Source organism: Peromyscus leucopus, chromosome 13 (genome assembly GCF_004664715.2).
Source record: "Peromyscus leucopus breed LL Stock chromosome 13, UCI_PerLeu_2.1, whole genome shotgun sequence".
NCBI classification, from domain to species: Eukaryota; Metazoa; Chordata; class Mammalia; order Rodentia; family Cricetidae; genus Peromyscus; species Peromyscus leucopus.
The window spans coordinates 45,733,689-45,748,852 of record NC_051074.1 but is presented as its reverse complement, the minus strand read 5'-3'; the positions used below and the strand labels follow the sequence as shown (position 1 = coordinate 45,748,852).

The 15,164-nt window shown below is 34.4% G+C and overlaps 1 protein-coding gene across 5 annotated transcripts in view; it reads right to left on the bottom strand.

Moving 5' to 3' along the window:
• Positions 1–654: 654 nt before the first annotated feature.
• The window catches only part of Kansl1l (KAT8 regulatory NSL complex subunit 1 like), a 94,039-nt gene continuing 79,529 nt past the window's right edge, over positions 655–15,164 (bottom strand). For 2 of the 5 annotated variants that reach the window (XM_028870057.2, XM_028870058.2), the window contains exons 9-15: positions 10,056–10,181; positions 8,066–8,187; positions 7,095–7,219; positions 5,779–5,833; positions 4,501–4,613; positions 3,076–3,247; positions 655–2,272 (exon numbers count right to left, since the gene is read on the bottom strand). In XM_028870057.2, coding sequence (XP_028725890.1) covers positions 2,042–2,272; positions 3,076–3,247; positions 4,501–4,613; positions 5,779–5,833; positions 7,095–7,219; positions 8,066–8,187; positions 10,056–10,181 — 944 coding nt within the window. In that variant the 3' untranslated portion in view covers positions 655–2,041. The remainder of the gene's footprint in view (positions 2,273–3,075; positions 3,248–4,500; positions 4,614–5,778; positions 5,834–7,094; positions 7,220–8,065; positions 8,188–10,055; positions 10,182–15,164) is intronic. The other 3 variants (XM_028870059.2, XM_028870060.2, XM_028870061.2) reach the window with 3 other exon arrangements.

Genomic DNA, 15,164 nt, shown 5'->3' with positions numbered 1-15,164 from the left:
CAAGCATTGTCTGGTTTGTGAGTATTACACACTTTGGTTGTGCTTAATTAACTCCTAGATTTTCTATAATTGTTAGCAGGTATGTTTTGTGCTGGCACATAGAAAGGGTCCAGGAAAAGCGGGCTTTCTGGTGTGTCCTGCTGCTCAGACTACAGACGGCCCCTGAGAGGTAGGTTAGGGAGAAGAAAGGTTTTTTTAACTTTATTTTTAGTGTAACTATGCTCTCTAGCAGAATAAGCGTGAGTAAAGCATACTCTGGAAATACAGATGGGGCCCCAGGATGTTTATATCATTTCTAAGAAAGAAGAAGCAGGCTAAGAGAGGACAGGGTACAGACTTCATCCATGAACGAAGTATTACTAACAGTGTTCCCAGTTACCGAAAGACTGGCAATGCGCATCAGCAAGTTCACTCTCATTCTTGACTATGACAAGAACACAACCAGTATCATTACATTTCTTCAGGCTACTATGAGTTTTGAGAAATAAGGTTTTAAAAAATAAGAACACTGACAAACTTAGGCATGAAACAGAGATTGCTGGGGCTTTTTCCTGCCCTATAAGGTAAAGTTTATTAATACTTGTTTTTATTTTGGCTTAGGAAAAGTTTGTGCCACGAGTAATAGCATTTAATCAAATCACACAATACAAGGCATATAGAAATAACTTTAATTAAAAAACTATGTAGAAGATTATAATATCAGTCATGACAAAGATTTGAATTACTTGCTGGGACAACTTGTATTTTTCTGGCTTTTGTTATCTTTTTCTTTAAAAATAAATGTACAGTAAAACTATAAGCAAAAGTTTGTAACTACTGAATTTGAATGGTTCCCCAGCCCCCTTTTGCAGGGACCAGTTTAATTTCTAATCCTCAACAAAACCTTAAGTATCTAATCCCACAGACGCTAAGCCCAGTGGCCAGGATTTTCAGTATTATGGGAACTACAAATTGAGTAACCTTTCTTTGCATAACAAAAAGTGGTTGATACAAATTGTCCTTAACTTTCGTCTAGAAAAAAATGGTATTATAGCTCCAAAAAGAATTTTCCTTAATGTACACTCCTCAGTATTCTATATTAAAGTCTTAGTCTTTGAAAAAACTTGAATTCTTGATCTAGGAGCCTATTAAGAGTAGATATTTGAGTAAGCTATGGCAAGGAGAAACCAAATTAGAAGCTTCTAGCTGTACATTTGCTAGAATTACAACCATATTATGATTTGTATGCTGTTTTGCATTTTAAATTACTGTCTTGAAGAGGTACATAAAGCAAGTAAAACTCAGGGTGAATTTTCAAAGACGATAGTTTTAAAATGTATCAATATATTAAACTCTAAGTTGCTTCTCTTAATTCTGTTAAGAGTAAGCAGAAAGTCTGTGGTTAGTCCAAGAGAGAACAATGATTTCAAATAAATGAATATTGTATTATCTGATATAAGAATTTCCATAAATAACTTATATTGGTTAAACAATTTTTAGAATAAAAGAAAAAACAACTCCCTTTCCATAGTCAAAGCTTTCAGATGTCTATTATCAGTCAACACCTGTGCTAGATATTCATGGCAACTTACATTGCATAGAGTAGTTCATAGATGCAGTTTTAAGACTACGTGTGTGCGTGTGTGTATATATTCTGTATACACACTAGTATATTCTCATATTACTGAGGCAATTTTAATGAACTGCCATGAGAACAGATACAAAGAATAGTTGTCATTTGATGCAAATCAACTGTATTGTCAGGAAGGGTCTCTTAACAGTTACCCCATAGTGTGGTTTCACATCAAATTGCAGCAGTGTATGATCTGTGTTACTGACAGACACAAGTTACTAGCATTTGTGTAGGTGAAAAGCTAGCTACTTCTGTGATTCAGGAAAAAGAAACTTCTCTGGCCTGTTTCATGAACAGTGAAAGATGGATACATGCAGCACATCCTCCTTGTCTGGAATTGTGACCAGAGGAGCAGAAGAGTCAGAAGAGGGTTTAGGTTTTTCTTCCTCTTTTCCTTTCAGTTACATAGTTTTCATAATTTGTTCCCTGTCACCTATTTCTTTTAACATTAGTAACTCCTATACCAAAGGTTTTATACTCTTCCATTCCATCTAACTGCATTTTTGGAGGGTGGCCATCCTCTGGTGTAGTGCTACAGAAGACTTCGTTGCGGAAGGCTGCGCTTGCCCCCTCAGTCTGATCCTTTCTTTCATCTTGGCATAATAAGGCTGCAGCATCCTCATCCTTCAGTGGAAAAGCTCGTCGCTCCCACCGCAAAGACTGAAAGGGGAAAGAAACATTTTCAGTTAAGTTTCACCTAATTTGATTATTTGTTAAGGAATTTGTAATGTCAGTTTTTATAATGATTCTTTGAGTATCTAAGTTCAGGTTTTTATTTCCTCTCATATCAAAATGGAATATACTAAGAATTTCTTGACTTTAAGGAATTATTTCTTTACTCTGCTAAGAAGAGCAGATACTGCCACAGAACCCTTTAAGGAAGGATTTCTTCCATTTGCTGTACTTCATTTCTGTCTCATTGTTATTACAGATCCTCTTTCTTCCTAATTTTCTGCAACTTGCATATTAACTTCTATAGTCCCTCCATTCTTGATCTAGTTATTTTTCAACACCCTGTAATGGGGATAGAAGCATGAACTTTGCACAGTTGTAGGATATACTCCCCTACAGTAGGAGCTGGATCTGTGTGGAGACAAGTCAAACCTTTTGTTCGCAGCAGGGAAACAGAGGCTGTGCTTACTGTGCGCCATGTGCCAGTCTCCAGTGCTCAGGTTTGTTCTTAAAGAAAGTGCAGTAGAATCCCCATCCCCTAACAGGCAAGTAAGTAGATAGGTCAGGGTTGTTACTGGCAGGCTGTGCCCCCCAAAAATAAAAATACAAGTAAATTTCTAATAGAATGGAACTAGAGTGCTCCACTATAGACCTTCATGGCCATGCTAGACTGAACATCTCACTGAGTTTGATATGTAGTAAAACAATTTACAATAAGCAATTTCTACACACAAGTGAGATGAAGTTAAAAGACAGTTAAAAGAAAATGCAGTCATATAACCTAGGCTTACCTTGATTTCTTGACTATCACTTAAAGAAAGTGAATCCTGAGCACACAGACTGTGGTTGTCTGCTGGGAGCTCGAGGGGACTCTCGGCATTAGCACACTGCTGAGCACTGCTAAGTTCACTTGGGTTTTCCTTCAGAACCAAGTCCTGTCCTTCCATGTTTTTACTGTAAGCTCTAGTAAGGAAATAAATGAATACAGGGTATCACACTAAGTCAGTACTGTGTTTTTCTAGTGTTTCTACCCAAGGTCATCTGATGATCTTCCCAGTGTTGTTTTTAGGAAAGGTTTCTATCCAAGGCTTAAATATCCTCATTGAGTACTCAATCATTGTTGTTACAGTTCTTTGGTTTGACAAGACAGAAAGGGCCATGTATTTGACTTTTACAGTCTTTGAGTTCTCAGTTTATTCTAGAATTGTTTTAACATACATGAAGACCTCAATTCACATTTTTTCCTCTGTACTTCTGGAAAGTTCTATCTAGGATGTGGAAAAGAACTGGAATTCTAGAGTTTCATTTATATTAGGAGAACTCTTTAAACAAAGATTTACAGTACATCTGAACAGCTAGGCAGAGAAGGGACTTTATTATTATTTAACTAATTGAAAGATGTTCTTTAAATGAAGAGACAGCTAGATTTTTACATGAACTTGCTTCTTTAGTTGTGGCTATATTAAAAACAATGAAATGTAACTACAAAGGTATTTCAAATACATAATTACTAATTATGTCACATTTATTCTCTCCCAGTCTTCTTAGGAGCTTGTTTCTGGTTTTGAGACAGAGTTTGGCTCTGTGGCACATGTTCTAACACATGATCATCCTGCCTCATCCCCATGAATGCAGGAACTCTGAGCATGTGCCCAGATCTAATATTTATATTTTTAAAAGTCCCATGAACTATTTGTCTTTTATACTAAAATAAAATTTCTCAAATAATTTGTGTTAAGTATTATTTTTGAGATGTTTGTTAAAATGGATTGCCTAAACTCCAGTACCTTATGCTGGGTTCACTCTTTAAACAACATTGAAATAACTTGCTTTAAGATTCTGGAGAAGAGTTTCCTCACTGTGCAATCTATACTGGTCTTAAACTAGAGATCCACCTGCCTCAGCTTCCTAATTAATTACTGGCATGTGCCACCATGGCTGTATGAAATGACATGCATTATATAGAATGTTCCTTATATTTCCTGGGTAAGTATGATACCATGGGTGGTAGCACATAAAATGTGAGAAACTCATTCTGTCGTGTAATTTCCCAGATGCATGTGGGATGTCAGTTTCTGTATGCAGATGTCACTTTACACAACAGCTGGTTTGCATCCTGTGATTTCCTTCTCGGGGGTCTTGCCTGAATCTCATGGCTGGGTTCTGTTCATTCCTCATGTGTTACGGCTTTAATGCTTTAAACTTGAAATACTTGCCTGTTATTTCTTCTGTGCCACTTGCTTTGCTCCCAGAGTGACCACCTAGCTTGCTCTCTCTCTTCGTATTTTTTGTGTCTTAGGGAGAAGACTTCATCAGAAAGATCTTCTATCTGGTAAGATTTTTGAAACATGAAAACAAGTTTCAAATGGTCTTTGTAAGCACAGAGCTTTTTAAAACATCCTACTCTTGGCCCAAGTTCTAATATGTACCTAGATTACAAATGGGTTCTCTCCATTTGCCACAGCTGTGGGATTATTTTGTTATTGTTTGGGTACAGGCTCTAGCTGTACTAAGGCAAGCTTGAATATGCACCCCTCTTACCTTAGCCTCTAGAGTGCAGGGATGACAGGAATGTGCTACCTTACCCAAGCTACAAAAAAATAGTCTTAAACTCTATTCATTCCACAGAGTAATTATGGATTATCCATTATGAAGTACAATGTTCAAAGAATATGTCAAATGTCAAAAAAAAGTAAAACAAATTGAGGTAAATCAGAATTTAGTTAATTGACTTAGTTAACTGGGTAACTCTGGGGAATTCGGTTTTCCTGGTAATGATCATTCTGACTTAGCAAGAGTGCAACAGAAAAGCAAAGTGCATTAACAGTAAGATATTGGTAGCTGAAAAATAAGACGAGTGGGTGTAGAAGCACTGTTAGTTGACAGAAAGTATGTGTGTGCCCTCTGTGTAACTCTAGCTTTCATTAGAGGCCATCATCTTGGAATTAGTGTTACATTGTATTTCCCCCTAGTTGCTCCTTTCCTTAGTTCTTTGAGCGTTTTGAGGTTCATACAGTGTGTTTGATTCCCATCAGTGTTCTTAATGTAATTTTATCTATGCAGGTTTAGAATCCTTTACCAATAACTTCAGCATCCAAAAGTTGGGGTCGGGGAGACAAGCTTTTCATATAATTCACAGCTTGATCAGAAATGCTGTGACAATATTTATTTTTTCTGTTATATCCCATTTGTTCTGTATGTTTAACTACAAAAGCATTAATATTTAATTATTGCTAGGACTGTCCTTGCCTCTTGGTACTAACACTACAATATGTATCACACTGCCTTTTTGTTTGGTTTGGGAAATAACACTATGCTATATGACTTTTGCAATCAAATTTGGGAAGGAACATTTTTCTAAAAATATCCTTTTTGAAAAGATTTTTATCAATAAAAATCATGGTTTATATTTCCTTTTAGATATTTAAATATCAAATGATTTAGGCTTTATAATGTGAAAGGTGCAATTATCACATTAAACATAGGCAGCTTACCTCTTCTTTGCTTAAGTTCTGTTCATCAAGAGGCTGAAGAACCACCATCCTCCAGCTGTTGAAAACAAAAGAATTTCAGACAGCTTTTATCCAAATACAGCGGTTTTCTTTTCTAAACACAGCTAAAAATATTAGGTTTTATTTCCTCAAGATTTCCATAATTCAAGTGGTTGCATTTTAATAGTTTGTCATTTTAAAGAGAAAAAAAAAGATTTTATAAGAGAAGAAAGAAGATGAATTTTATTCTTTATACCTTACAGTGAATAGTTTCTTCTACGTAGTCGCATTCTCTAATTATGTACTGTCTGAATTAACACACTGGTAAGCTAATCACTTGGCTTGGGCAAAAATGAGAACCTGACCTGATTCAGTTTTCTTTGGTATGGAAATGTGAATCAGGCCCTTTTTAATTACTAGCTTAACAAACTGGCTCACAGAATTCTCCACTGTGAGTTGAAAACATTGTTGCTATGAAACACTATTAACCACAACAATATTCCTTATTTTAGAAAATGCCAATCTTGTAGATACGTAACTGTAGTGCCTACTAGTAGAGTACCAGACTAATTCCTCAGATTAATTGTGAAGTAGTAAGTGAACTTACAGAATTAAAATGGAAATGAATGGGCCCATGTGTTCATCTCCAACTTTTTCTATTTCCTAGTGCCATTTTCATATCTAAAAGAGATATGAAAATCTCTATTGCTATAAAAACATAGTTGCCTTCATTGCCAGTGGATGTAGATCTATGCATGGAATCGAGGAGTGCCTTAGTCTAGTCCTTTTCTAGCTCAACCTTCATGTATAAACTATTCCAAACCTCCTTGTCTGGCTAGACCTTGCACACTGGTATCTATGTAAATAAACATTTTTACCTTTTTGGATTATTTTCCTAGATATTCCCTCTCATTTTTCTATTTGATTTTTTTTATTGCTGAATTAGAGATAAATCAGAAACTCATTTTGTTTGCAAACATTACTGTCTTAACAGTGAGTGCACATGCAAATAGTTGATTTTTGTTTTTAATTCTTTGCAACCAAGTATACCTCTATCATAAAAGGCAAGAGCTGTTTGTTGTAATGTTTACACTGCTGAAATACTATGGTAATAAATATACATAATAGATACTTAAATATAACTAAGTAAAAATCAATTTTGAAGGCTAAAGTCAATCAATTTAATGTAAAGTTTCCTTTTACCATTTCCCTTCTATGCAAATAGGGAAAGGGGAGCATTCTTTTAGTTAAAACTTGACTCTGAATTTAAGTTTATGAAAGAAAGAAGAAAGAAAACAGATGGAAGGAAGTATACATACCGTGGAGTAAGTATTTCTTTATACTGGAGTTTCTCTAACTTAGCAGGTGCTACTAATGACATGGGGATCACGATGTTATCTATATCGTAAGAGCTCTCACTTCTTAGCCTCCTCCGTGCAGTACTCTGGAACACAGGATTATTGTACTAATTTACAGTAATGTTTTAGTTATCTGTGCTCATGCCTTCATTAGTTATATAAAAATAATACGTAGTATATATCTATGACATATTTTTTGTAAATTCTTGTTCTCAAATTTGATTATAAAATGCTAAGAAAGCCAATTAAATTAAGAGTGTTTATCTTTTGTAACCTAAGACATTTCTTTTAGAACACATGTAAAGAATATTTTGTGTAGAAACACACACAATTATTTGAAAGCTCCTGAGTGAAGATGGCTGCCACAGATCTTCATGTATGTATGTGCTCCTGGCCCCTGGGCTTCAGACTGCCCATCTTCATACCTGTGACCTCTCTACTTCTGGGCAGCAAAAAAATAAAACAATTTAAGAACACAAATCCCATATGTCAATAGCAAAACTGTGTTTAGCTTCAGATGTTAAAGAGTAGAGATAGTCATAAGAGTTATTGTTGTTTTTGAGACAGGGTTTTTCTGTGTTGTTTTGGTGCCTGTCCTGGATCTCGCTCTGTAGACCAGGCTGGCCTGGAACTCACAGAGATCCGGCTGGCTCTGCCTCCCGAGTACTGGGATTAAAGGTATGCATCACCACTGCCCGACTGAGGTGGTCATAAGTTTTTAGCAAAACCAAAGAATAAGGTGCTAGCTTCCAAGTCAAAAATGATTTATTTAACCAAATTTACTATTTCCTAATAAGATAGTTCTAAAATTTACTACTGAATAAGACTGGCATAGATTAACAAAATATTCTGACAGTTTTTTATTAGCTTGTTTTATTTTTAAAAAAATCTACAAAGCTAGTTTAGAATTTACAAATTTAAAAACAACCTACTTGTGAGGATGAATTCTGGGTTCTTGTTGTAACATTGGCATTAGAGACAGTAGTAAAATCGCAATGGGATCCTGGTTCTGTACGTTGAAAAGCAAATTCTTCAAATCTAGTTCTTTCTCCTGCTGTGGAAAGAATCCTTCAGAATGTCACATGTTAAAAATGACCACATGTATTAGAATTATTTTCCAAAATAAGTGAGAGGTGGTTGAGCATTAGTTTGTTTTTGTTTGCTTGCTTTTAAAGACATAATTTTGTCCAGAAAACAAAAGAAAATTATAAAACAAGTATATTCTTGCTACCAAGTATTTCTGGGGCTTCAGTGTCGTCTGCCTGTTTCACTTTGTGTGGTCCCTTGAGTAACCTTTTCCATTGTTTTTTCCCTATTCTTGTTTTTTAAGTGCCCCATTCAGGCTGTATTGTCAAGACTGATCTTAAGTTTCTTTTCTTTTTTTCTTATCTTTGCCTGTATTACTTTCTGTGAGATTTCCTTAAGTTGACATCTGAGTTTTTATTCTTATTGTTTTTCATTTATTTTTTATTTAATTTTAGTAAATTCTAAAGATTCATGTTTTCTGGTATTCATTTGATACAATATCCTAATCCTGTTTCATGAATGAATTTTTTCACAATATTCATTTCATATAAAAAAGTTATGTGTTCCATCAAGTTCTGCTTTTTATTCCTATTTGTAAGTATATTTGTGTTTCTGTTCACTTGTTTAGTACTGTTATCTGCATTACTTCAGTATGAATTGTTTAAAAAAAGAATATTTTCTTTATAATGTAAAAAGTAATAGGACCAACTATATATTTCTTCAGTTGTAAAAAAATAGTCTTTATTGGTTAGTAGCTTCAAAATTCACATATTAAAATGGTAATTGCCTTCTAGGTTTCTTTTATCCCAGAAGAATTCATTTTTCAGGGCACTGTCTTGTTAGGGACATGCCTAATTTACCAAATTTTTGTAATTATCTACTTATTTATTTGAAATATATCATTTTATTGATTTTTTTTTACTATCCCCTTATATCCATTAAATTTGAATCTATCACTCATTTCTATTTAGATAATCTATATTTTATAGTCTATATTATTAAGAGATTACAATTTTCCCCATGTATTGGCATGTATATATGAAAGTTCCTTAAAAGTTAGGTGATCTTTGCTTGACTGCTCTTAAAAGACACTTAAGCAAAATCTCGAGATGCATTTGTGAGCTTGTTCATTTTCTACCACAATGTGTTTGATCAGATTGTAGTGATTATAGATCTGTTATTTCGAGTGAAATTTCTAAAGACACTGGAGACAAATGTAGATCCATTGTATAAAATTATAAATCAGTACATTTTGGTTATAATTAGTTTCTAATTTACTGAGTATGTCCATGTTATTGAGATATAACATCTGGGAAAGATTTAATTCATGAATGTGATGTGTGATAGGACAACGAGCAAGAACCAGATGTGTACAAATGACTTTCTCTCCAAACTATACCATGCTGGTTTTCTTCTTAGCATTAACAATGAGTGTCGCAACTCGTCTCCTAAGTCCTACAACAAACCACACTTGATGTTATTAGAACATGTCTATTTTCAACTACTATTTCTTGTTCATCTCACAAATGTTACGTAGAGAGACTAAGGAGAATTAAAAAGGGGCATTGAAGTTCCTCAGTTGAATCCTGACCACTTTCTCACAATCTAAAACATTTAGTAATACTCATAAATTACTATCAGGTAACCTTACTCTGACTAGTCTGATTCTACTATAACCCAGAAGACTAAATCCAGTCCAGATAACAGGTGGCAGAAGGCACAGGAAAGAACCAGCGAGCAAATTCTGAACTAAGTACATGACTGTACTCATAGGGACATAGGTATCTGAGGTAGGTAGTGAATATTCTGGATTATAAATTCCCACGAGACAAGGGTTCTTTGAAGAATATAATTTTTATTTTCAATATTAATGGTCACATCTTCATTTTAACCTACCTAATGCTGTTTCACTCAAGTGTCTCTTTTTTCTTCCCTGTAATAGTTGTGATGACTGTGACCTTATCTGAGGCTTACATATAGGTGAATATCCATTTCTCCACTGATTCAGAGAAGTCCCTTGTACTAAAACAAACGAAAAGAAAGGCTATGTGATGTTTTTGTCCTTTAACAGAGACAGTGAACAGCTAACTTGTTTCTACTTATAGTATTGAAAATTTTAAGGTATTATTAGTTCAGAATTACATGAAATGAAATAAAAACTCAATTACCAAGATGGATAATTCCTAAACTAAAAAGAAATGAAATAGTAGGATTTCTCAAAAATGTTCTCAGGAAATGCCCAATTTCCATTTGTGTTTTACTTATGTATAAGTGAATAAAAAGAAGGGGCTGTGCTCTTAATGTCTTCAAAATCAGTGAACATTGGGTCAGATCTGTGAGTCTGGATGAATGCCAATTGAAATCCTGAGGTTGATGTCCTTAAATCTAGAAACACTCTTCACCAAGTAAGCATCAACATGTCATGACACATGGACTCTGTAAAAGCATGAACCTCATTTTACCTAATTGTGACAATGATACCACTGTTACTTAACTTTTGAAACCTGAATTTAAAATAATTTTACGTTAGTATCTCTGCCTCAGTTTCAACATATTTATAAAAGCAGCTGTCTTGGGGTTATAAGGATTCAATGAAGTATTCCTGAAATAGGTGTCTCTATGGAAAATTTGTCATAAATGTTACCTTAGTCATCGTGAGTGCTGATTATCTGAACCTCATAGTTCCAAATATTGCTTTAGTCAGTATCTTGGCTCCTTTTGGGGGAGCAGGGGATAAAGGTTTGGAAATGTGGGAAAGAATTGAAAAAAACATGTAGACTCAAGTGTCCAACCAAGGGAAAATAAAAGGCATAGCCTGACTAGCCTAACCACAGTTATCACGAATCCAGTTATAAGATGTCAGAGCACCCTAAAAATGGCAAGCCAGATTTTGTTATACAGGCTTATGTGTAGATGCACACATTTGCCAGCAAAAAACAAAATATAAATCAGAATTTATGAAGCATCACTGCAAAACTAATGTCCTAGGGAATTTAGCTGAAGAAATCCAAAGCAGAAGTACAAAGGAAAATGGTTACCACAAAAATTTGATAAATATCAGTGTTTTACTAGACCTGCAAGAGAATAAAAATGGCAAAGGAAAAATGATGTGGAGCAACTGGTAGACTGTAGAAGCCAGTACCTACCTCAATCAGCTAGATGGTTTAGAGAGGCTAACATTCAGGTAACAGAATCTACCTTTCCATAGAGAAATGGGTCTAAGGTAAGGTCCTCATCATGCCCCGCTTTGAAATGTTCTGTGTTTTCCCAACTCCAATCTGAAAACAGTTTTGAGTTCAAATCTCTGCGCTTTTCTCACAAACTGATTACTATAAGTAATAGTGGTAGAACAGCGCTAGCCATAAAGATCAGTTTCAAATGTAAGTATACAAATTCCTAAAATCTTCAGTACTGACACCATAAATAAAACAACAATGTAGAAGTAAAAGGACCATCTTAAGAAATAGTTTGTGGAGTGTTCCCGGAGTATAGAATAATAGGACTATAAAACAATAAAGAGAAGCAAGTCCTCAAAGCCTCTGCAGAGAATTCTCAGAAATAAAATATGCTTGTTCAGATTTTAAAATGATAATTAGTTGAACCATGGAACAAAATAGCCACAGCTAGGAAAATCAAAATTTGCCTGGAAAAGCTTCCACAATTGAATGAAGAGAATGAAGAAAAGAAAATGGAATGATAAGAGCAAAGTAAATGAAGAGCATTTGAAGAAATAGCCCTGGATTTTTCCTGAATTGCTTACAATAACTCTTAAGATTTGAAAGAGTTCACTTGAATGCCAAACAGCAAGTTTTTAAATATGTTGTGTGTCATAACAGTACACATAGATAAATATATCCTAAAAGTTGCAAGAAAGAAATTTAAAAGATTACTGTAAACGAATGAGGATTAGTTAATTGGATGTAAGAAAACACTGAAAACAGAATTCTTAAGACATCTGAAACTTCCTTCCATCCAACCAATGGAGAGAAAGGTGTTCAATAGGAAATGACAAAGAATAATCTTCATATACCTGGACAGCATAACCTAAGAGGGGAAGCTTATATCAATTGTACACCTTTACTGTCAGTTGGGTATTTTAAGCAAGTAAGTCCCATTTAGATCTTCATTGCTTTATAGGTCATAGTGAGGGGAAAGAGGACAAAATAGCTTGTATAAAGGTGCAAGACAAAATGCAAGGTGCAAGCAGGACACAGTCTCTTGTTGGAGTTTAAGGGTCTTCCATTAATTCCCTAAAGTACCTTAAAAGGATACAGGTAATAATTTGTAATCTAAATATCATTGGCTATGGTGATCAAAGGAAACTAAAAAATTAGACTTTCAGTGTAAACAGGTTATTGTGTTGGACTTATGTAGACATAAAGAGATTTCAAAACAAGCTTGTAAGATCATACTGGATGAAGCAGCCTGAGCCCTGAGTTTTTAGGTTGTTTATAGGTTATGCTTTTCTTACTCCTTGCAGATATTCACTTTAAAAAAGTTAAATACGACAACTTTGACATACTCAAATTCAAAAAACAATTGGAACAATACAAAGAATTTCCATATGCCCAATACTCAAATACTCAGATCCTCTTCTGTATGAATACACCTTTCTGACATAATGTTCCCTTACAAAACACACAGTGTTTCTCAAAAGCAAGACCTTTTATATACCCACATAGTTGTCAAGAATCAGAAAATATTACTAGCTAATTTATAGACATTCATATTCACCAGTTATTCCTATAATCTTTATGGACTCTTAATCATGTGATGTGTTCTTTAGGTCTTCTCTTAAAGCCTTATCTTGAGTTCTGTTCCCTTATTCATACCCTATAATACTTTGATAAAGACAGGCCTTTCAGTTGGCTTTTGCTGGCATCTCCTCTTGATTAGATTAATTATGTATTTACTCAACTTTACAGTTGGACTTTACCCTGCTTCTTTGTCAGTAGTCCACATGACTTTGTAAGTATAAAACCTAAGAGGACAGGATGAAGTGCTGTAGTGAGCCAAGGATCTGTCTGCTTACCTCCCAGAATACTCTCAGAAATATCAGGCTATTTGTAGATACTTGGAAGCACCACATTGTATTATGTCTCCACAATATGCATTTATTATCCATTATTTAAAATCTTACATAGTGTAAGCCAACATTGCATGTAATAACATATCACATAACTGTGCCAGTGTCTAAATCAGCTGAGCCATAATTGAAATGCAGAGTCTTGGGCCCCATACATACCAAACTTCTTGAATCGGAATCTGTATTCTAACAGTATTCTCCAAGCAATGTGTTTGCATGTTGAGTTTGAAGAATACTCATTTGGAACCTTTCATCTTTGTATAAATTCCAAAATGGCTCTTAGCATTTTTATCTTTCTAGAATTCCTCTGTCTATATCTCATCCCCCTTAACCTTCCTTTTTGCCTTATCATAAAAGAAGTTATTATAGATTGTTACCATGTTTCTTTGCATCACACCCATAATAGATATTCTTGTTGACTTTCTCCTTTGTTCTCTCTCTTCCATCTTTCTCTCTCTATATATATATGTACAGTAAATCAAAGGAAATTAAATCTTTGTTTCATTATATATGTATATAATATATAAAAATATATTTAATTTCCTGTGCTTTACCTTTGACTTTTTCAGCATTTTAGAGTCTGCTTAGCACTAAGTACCTTCTCACTGTGGGGGCCTACTTTTCTTTTAGACATAGGAAGAATCCTAATGCTTATTTAAGTTGAGAATGGTAGGGAATAGAGGAAAAGAAACTGGTACACAAAAGAATATTGCCTAGTAGTGTGGCAACATGAATCTCAAGCACATTCCACTCCATACATTTACAGTTTTCCATTTTATGTAGCATGTGACATATCACTATATTATTGATAAATTCAGTATCAATTCATTGCCTAACATACTGCCTCCTTTCTTTAAGTCAGAAAAACGGTAGACCATGAGAAGAAACATAATCCTCTTCTCTAATGCATCGTATATGCTCATTTTTGCATATTGCCTTTCACTGAAACATGTACATTTTATAATCCATACATACCTCAAATATGAAGTCATAATTTAAATTAGAATATAAGTATGTAGGTATTTTTATCTCATACTTTACTACTCATTATTATCCAGATGTTGCCTAATATTTCTCTGACTATTATTTAGGCATTCTGTAGCTGCTAGGCATCAGCTGTTGTCACCACCATCATGAAGGACCACTTTAGAATACTGCATTTCTGGGTTTGTAAAAAGAATTTATTAAATCTCAAATCTTATGTCATACGAAAGTACCTGGACATTGCCTATATTTTCTAATACTGCTTCTGTCTTCTTAAGCATGGGTAATTGCTCCTTGCCCAAGGTGTTTTGATTTATTCTGTAACTTTTACTATGAGAAATGTTAAAACACAGAGACTATAAAGATGATCTCTTCTGAATGTTGCAGCCATCTTTAACATAATCAACTAATGACTAATTTGTTTCATGTCACTGTTGCCAACCTTTATGCTGCAATTTTTAAAAATTTATACTTTTTATTTGTATCATGTCACCATAAATCCCTAAAAAACTGATTAAGTATAGGTATAGTTAAGTGATCACAATGCATTATTAAAAATGACAAAATATTTATTATACAACAAAAGTCCATGTTCATATTTGGATTGTCTACAAAGTGTATTTGATAATAAGCTTTTTTTTTTTTTAAAGCCAGGTGGTGGTGGCTCACACCTTTAATACCAGTACTTGGGAGGCAGAGACAGGTAGATCTCTGAGTTTGAGGCCAGCCTGGTCTGCAGAGCAAGGTGCCAGAGACAAAGAAACCCTGTATTCAAACTACCCCCGCCCTAAAAAAGTTGTTTTTAAATTTGAATGTATATAATTTCTTCATCAGAATTCCAACAAACTCCTTACATTGAATATGACTTATATATTTACTTTTTTACATAACTGTAATAGCTAAAAAAAAAAAAGAAAAAAAGAAAGAAACCCTTC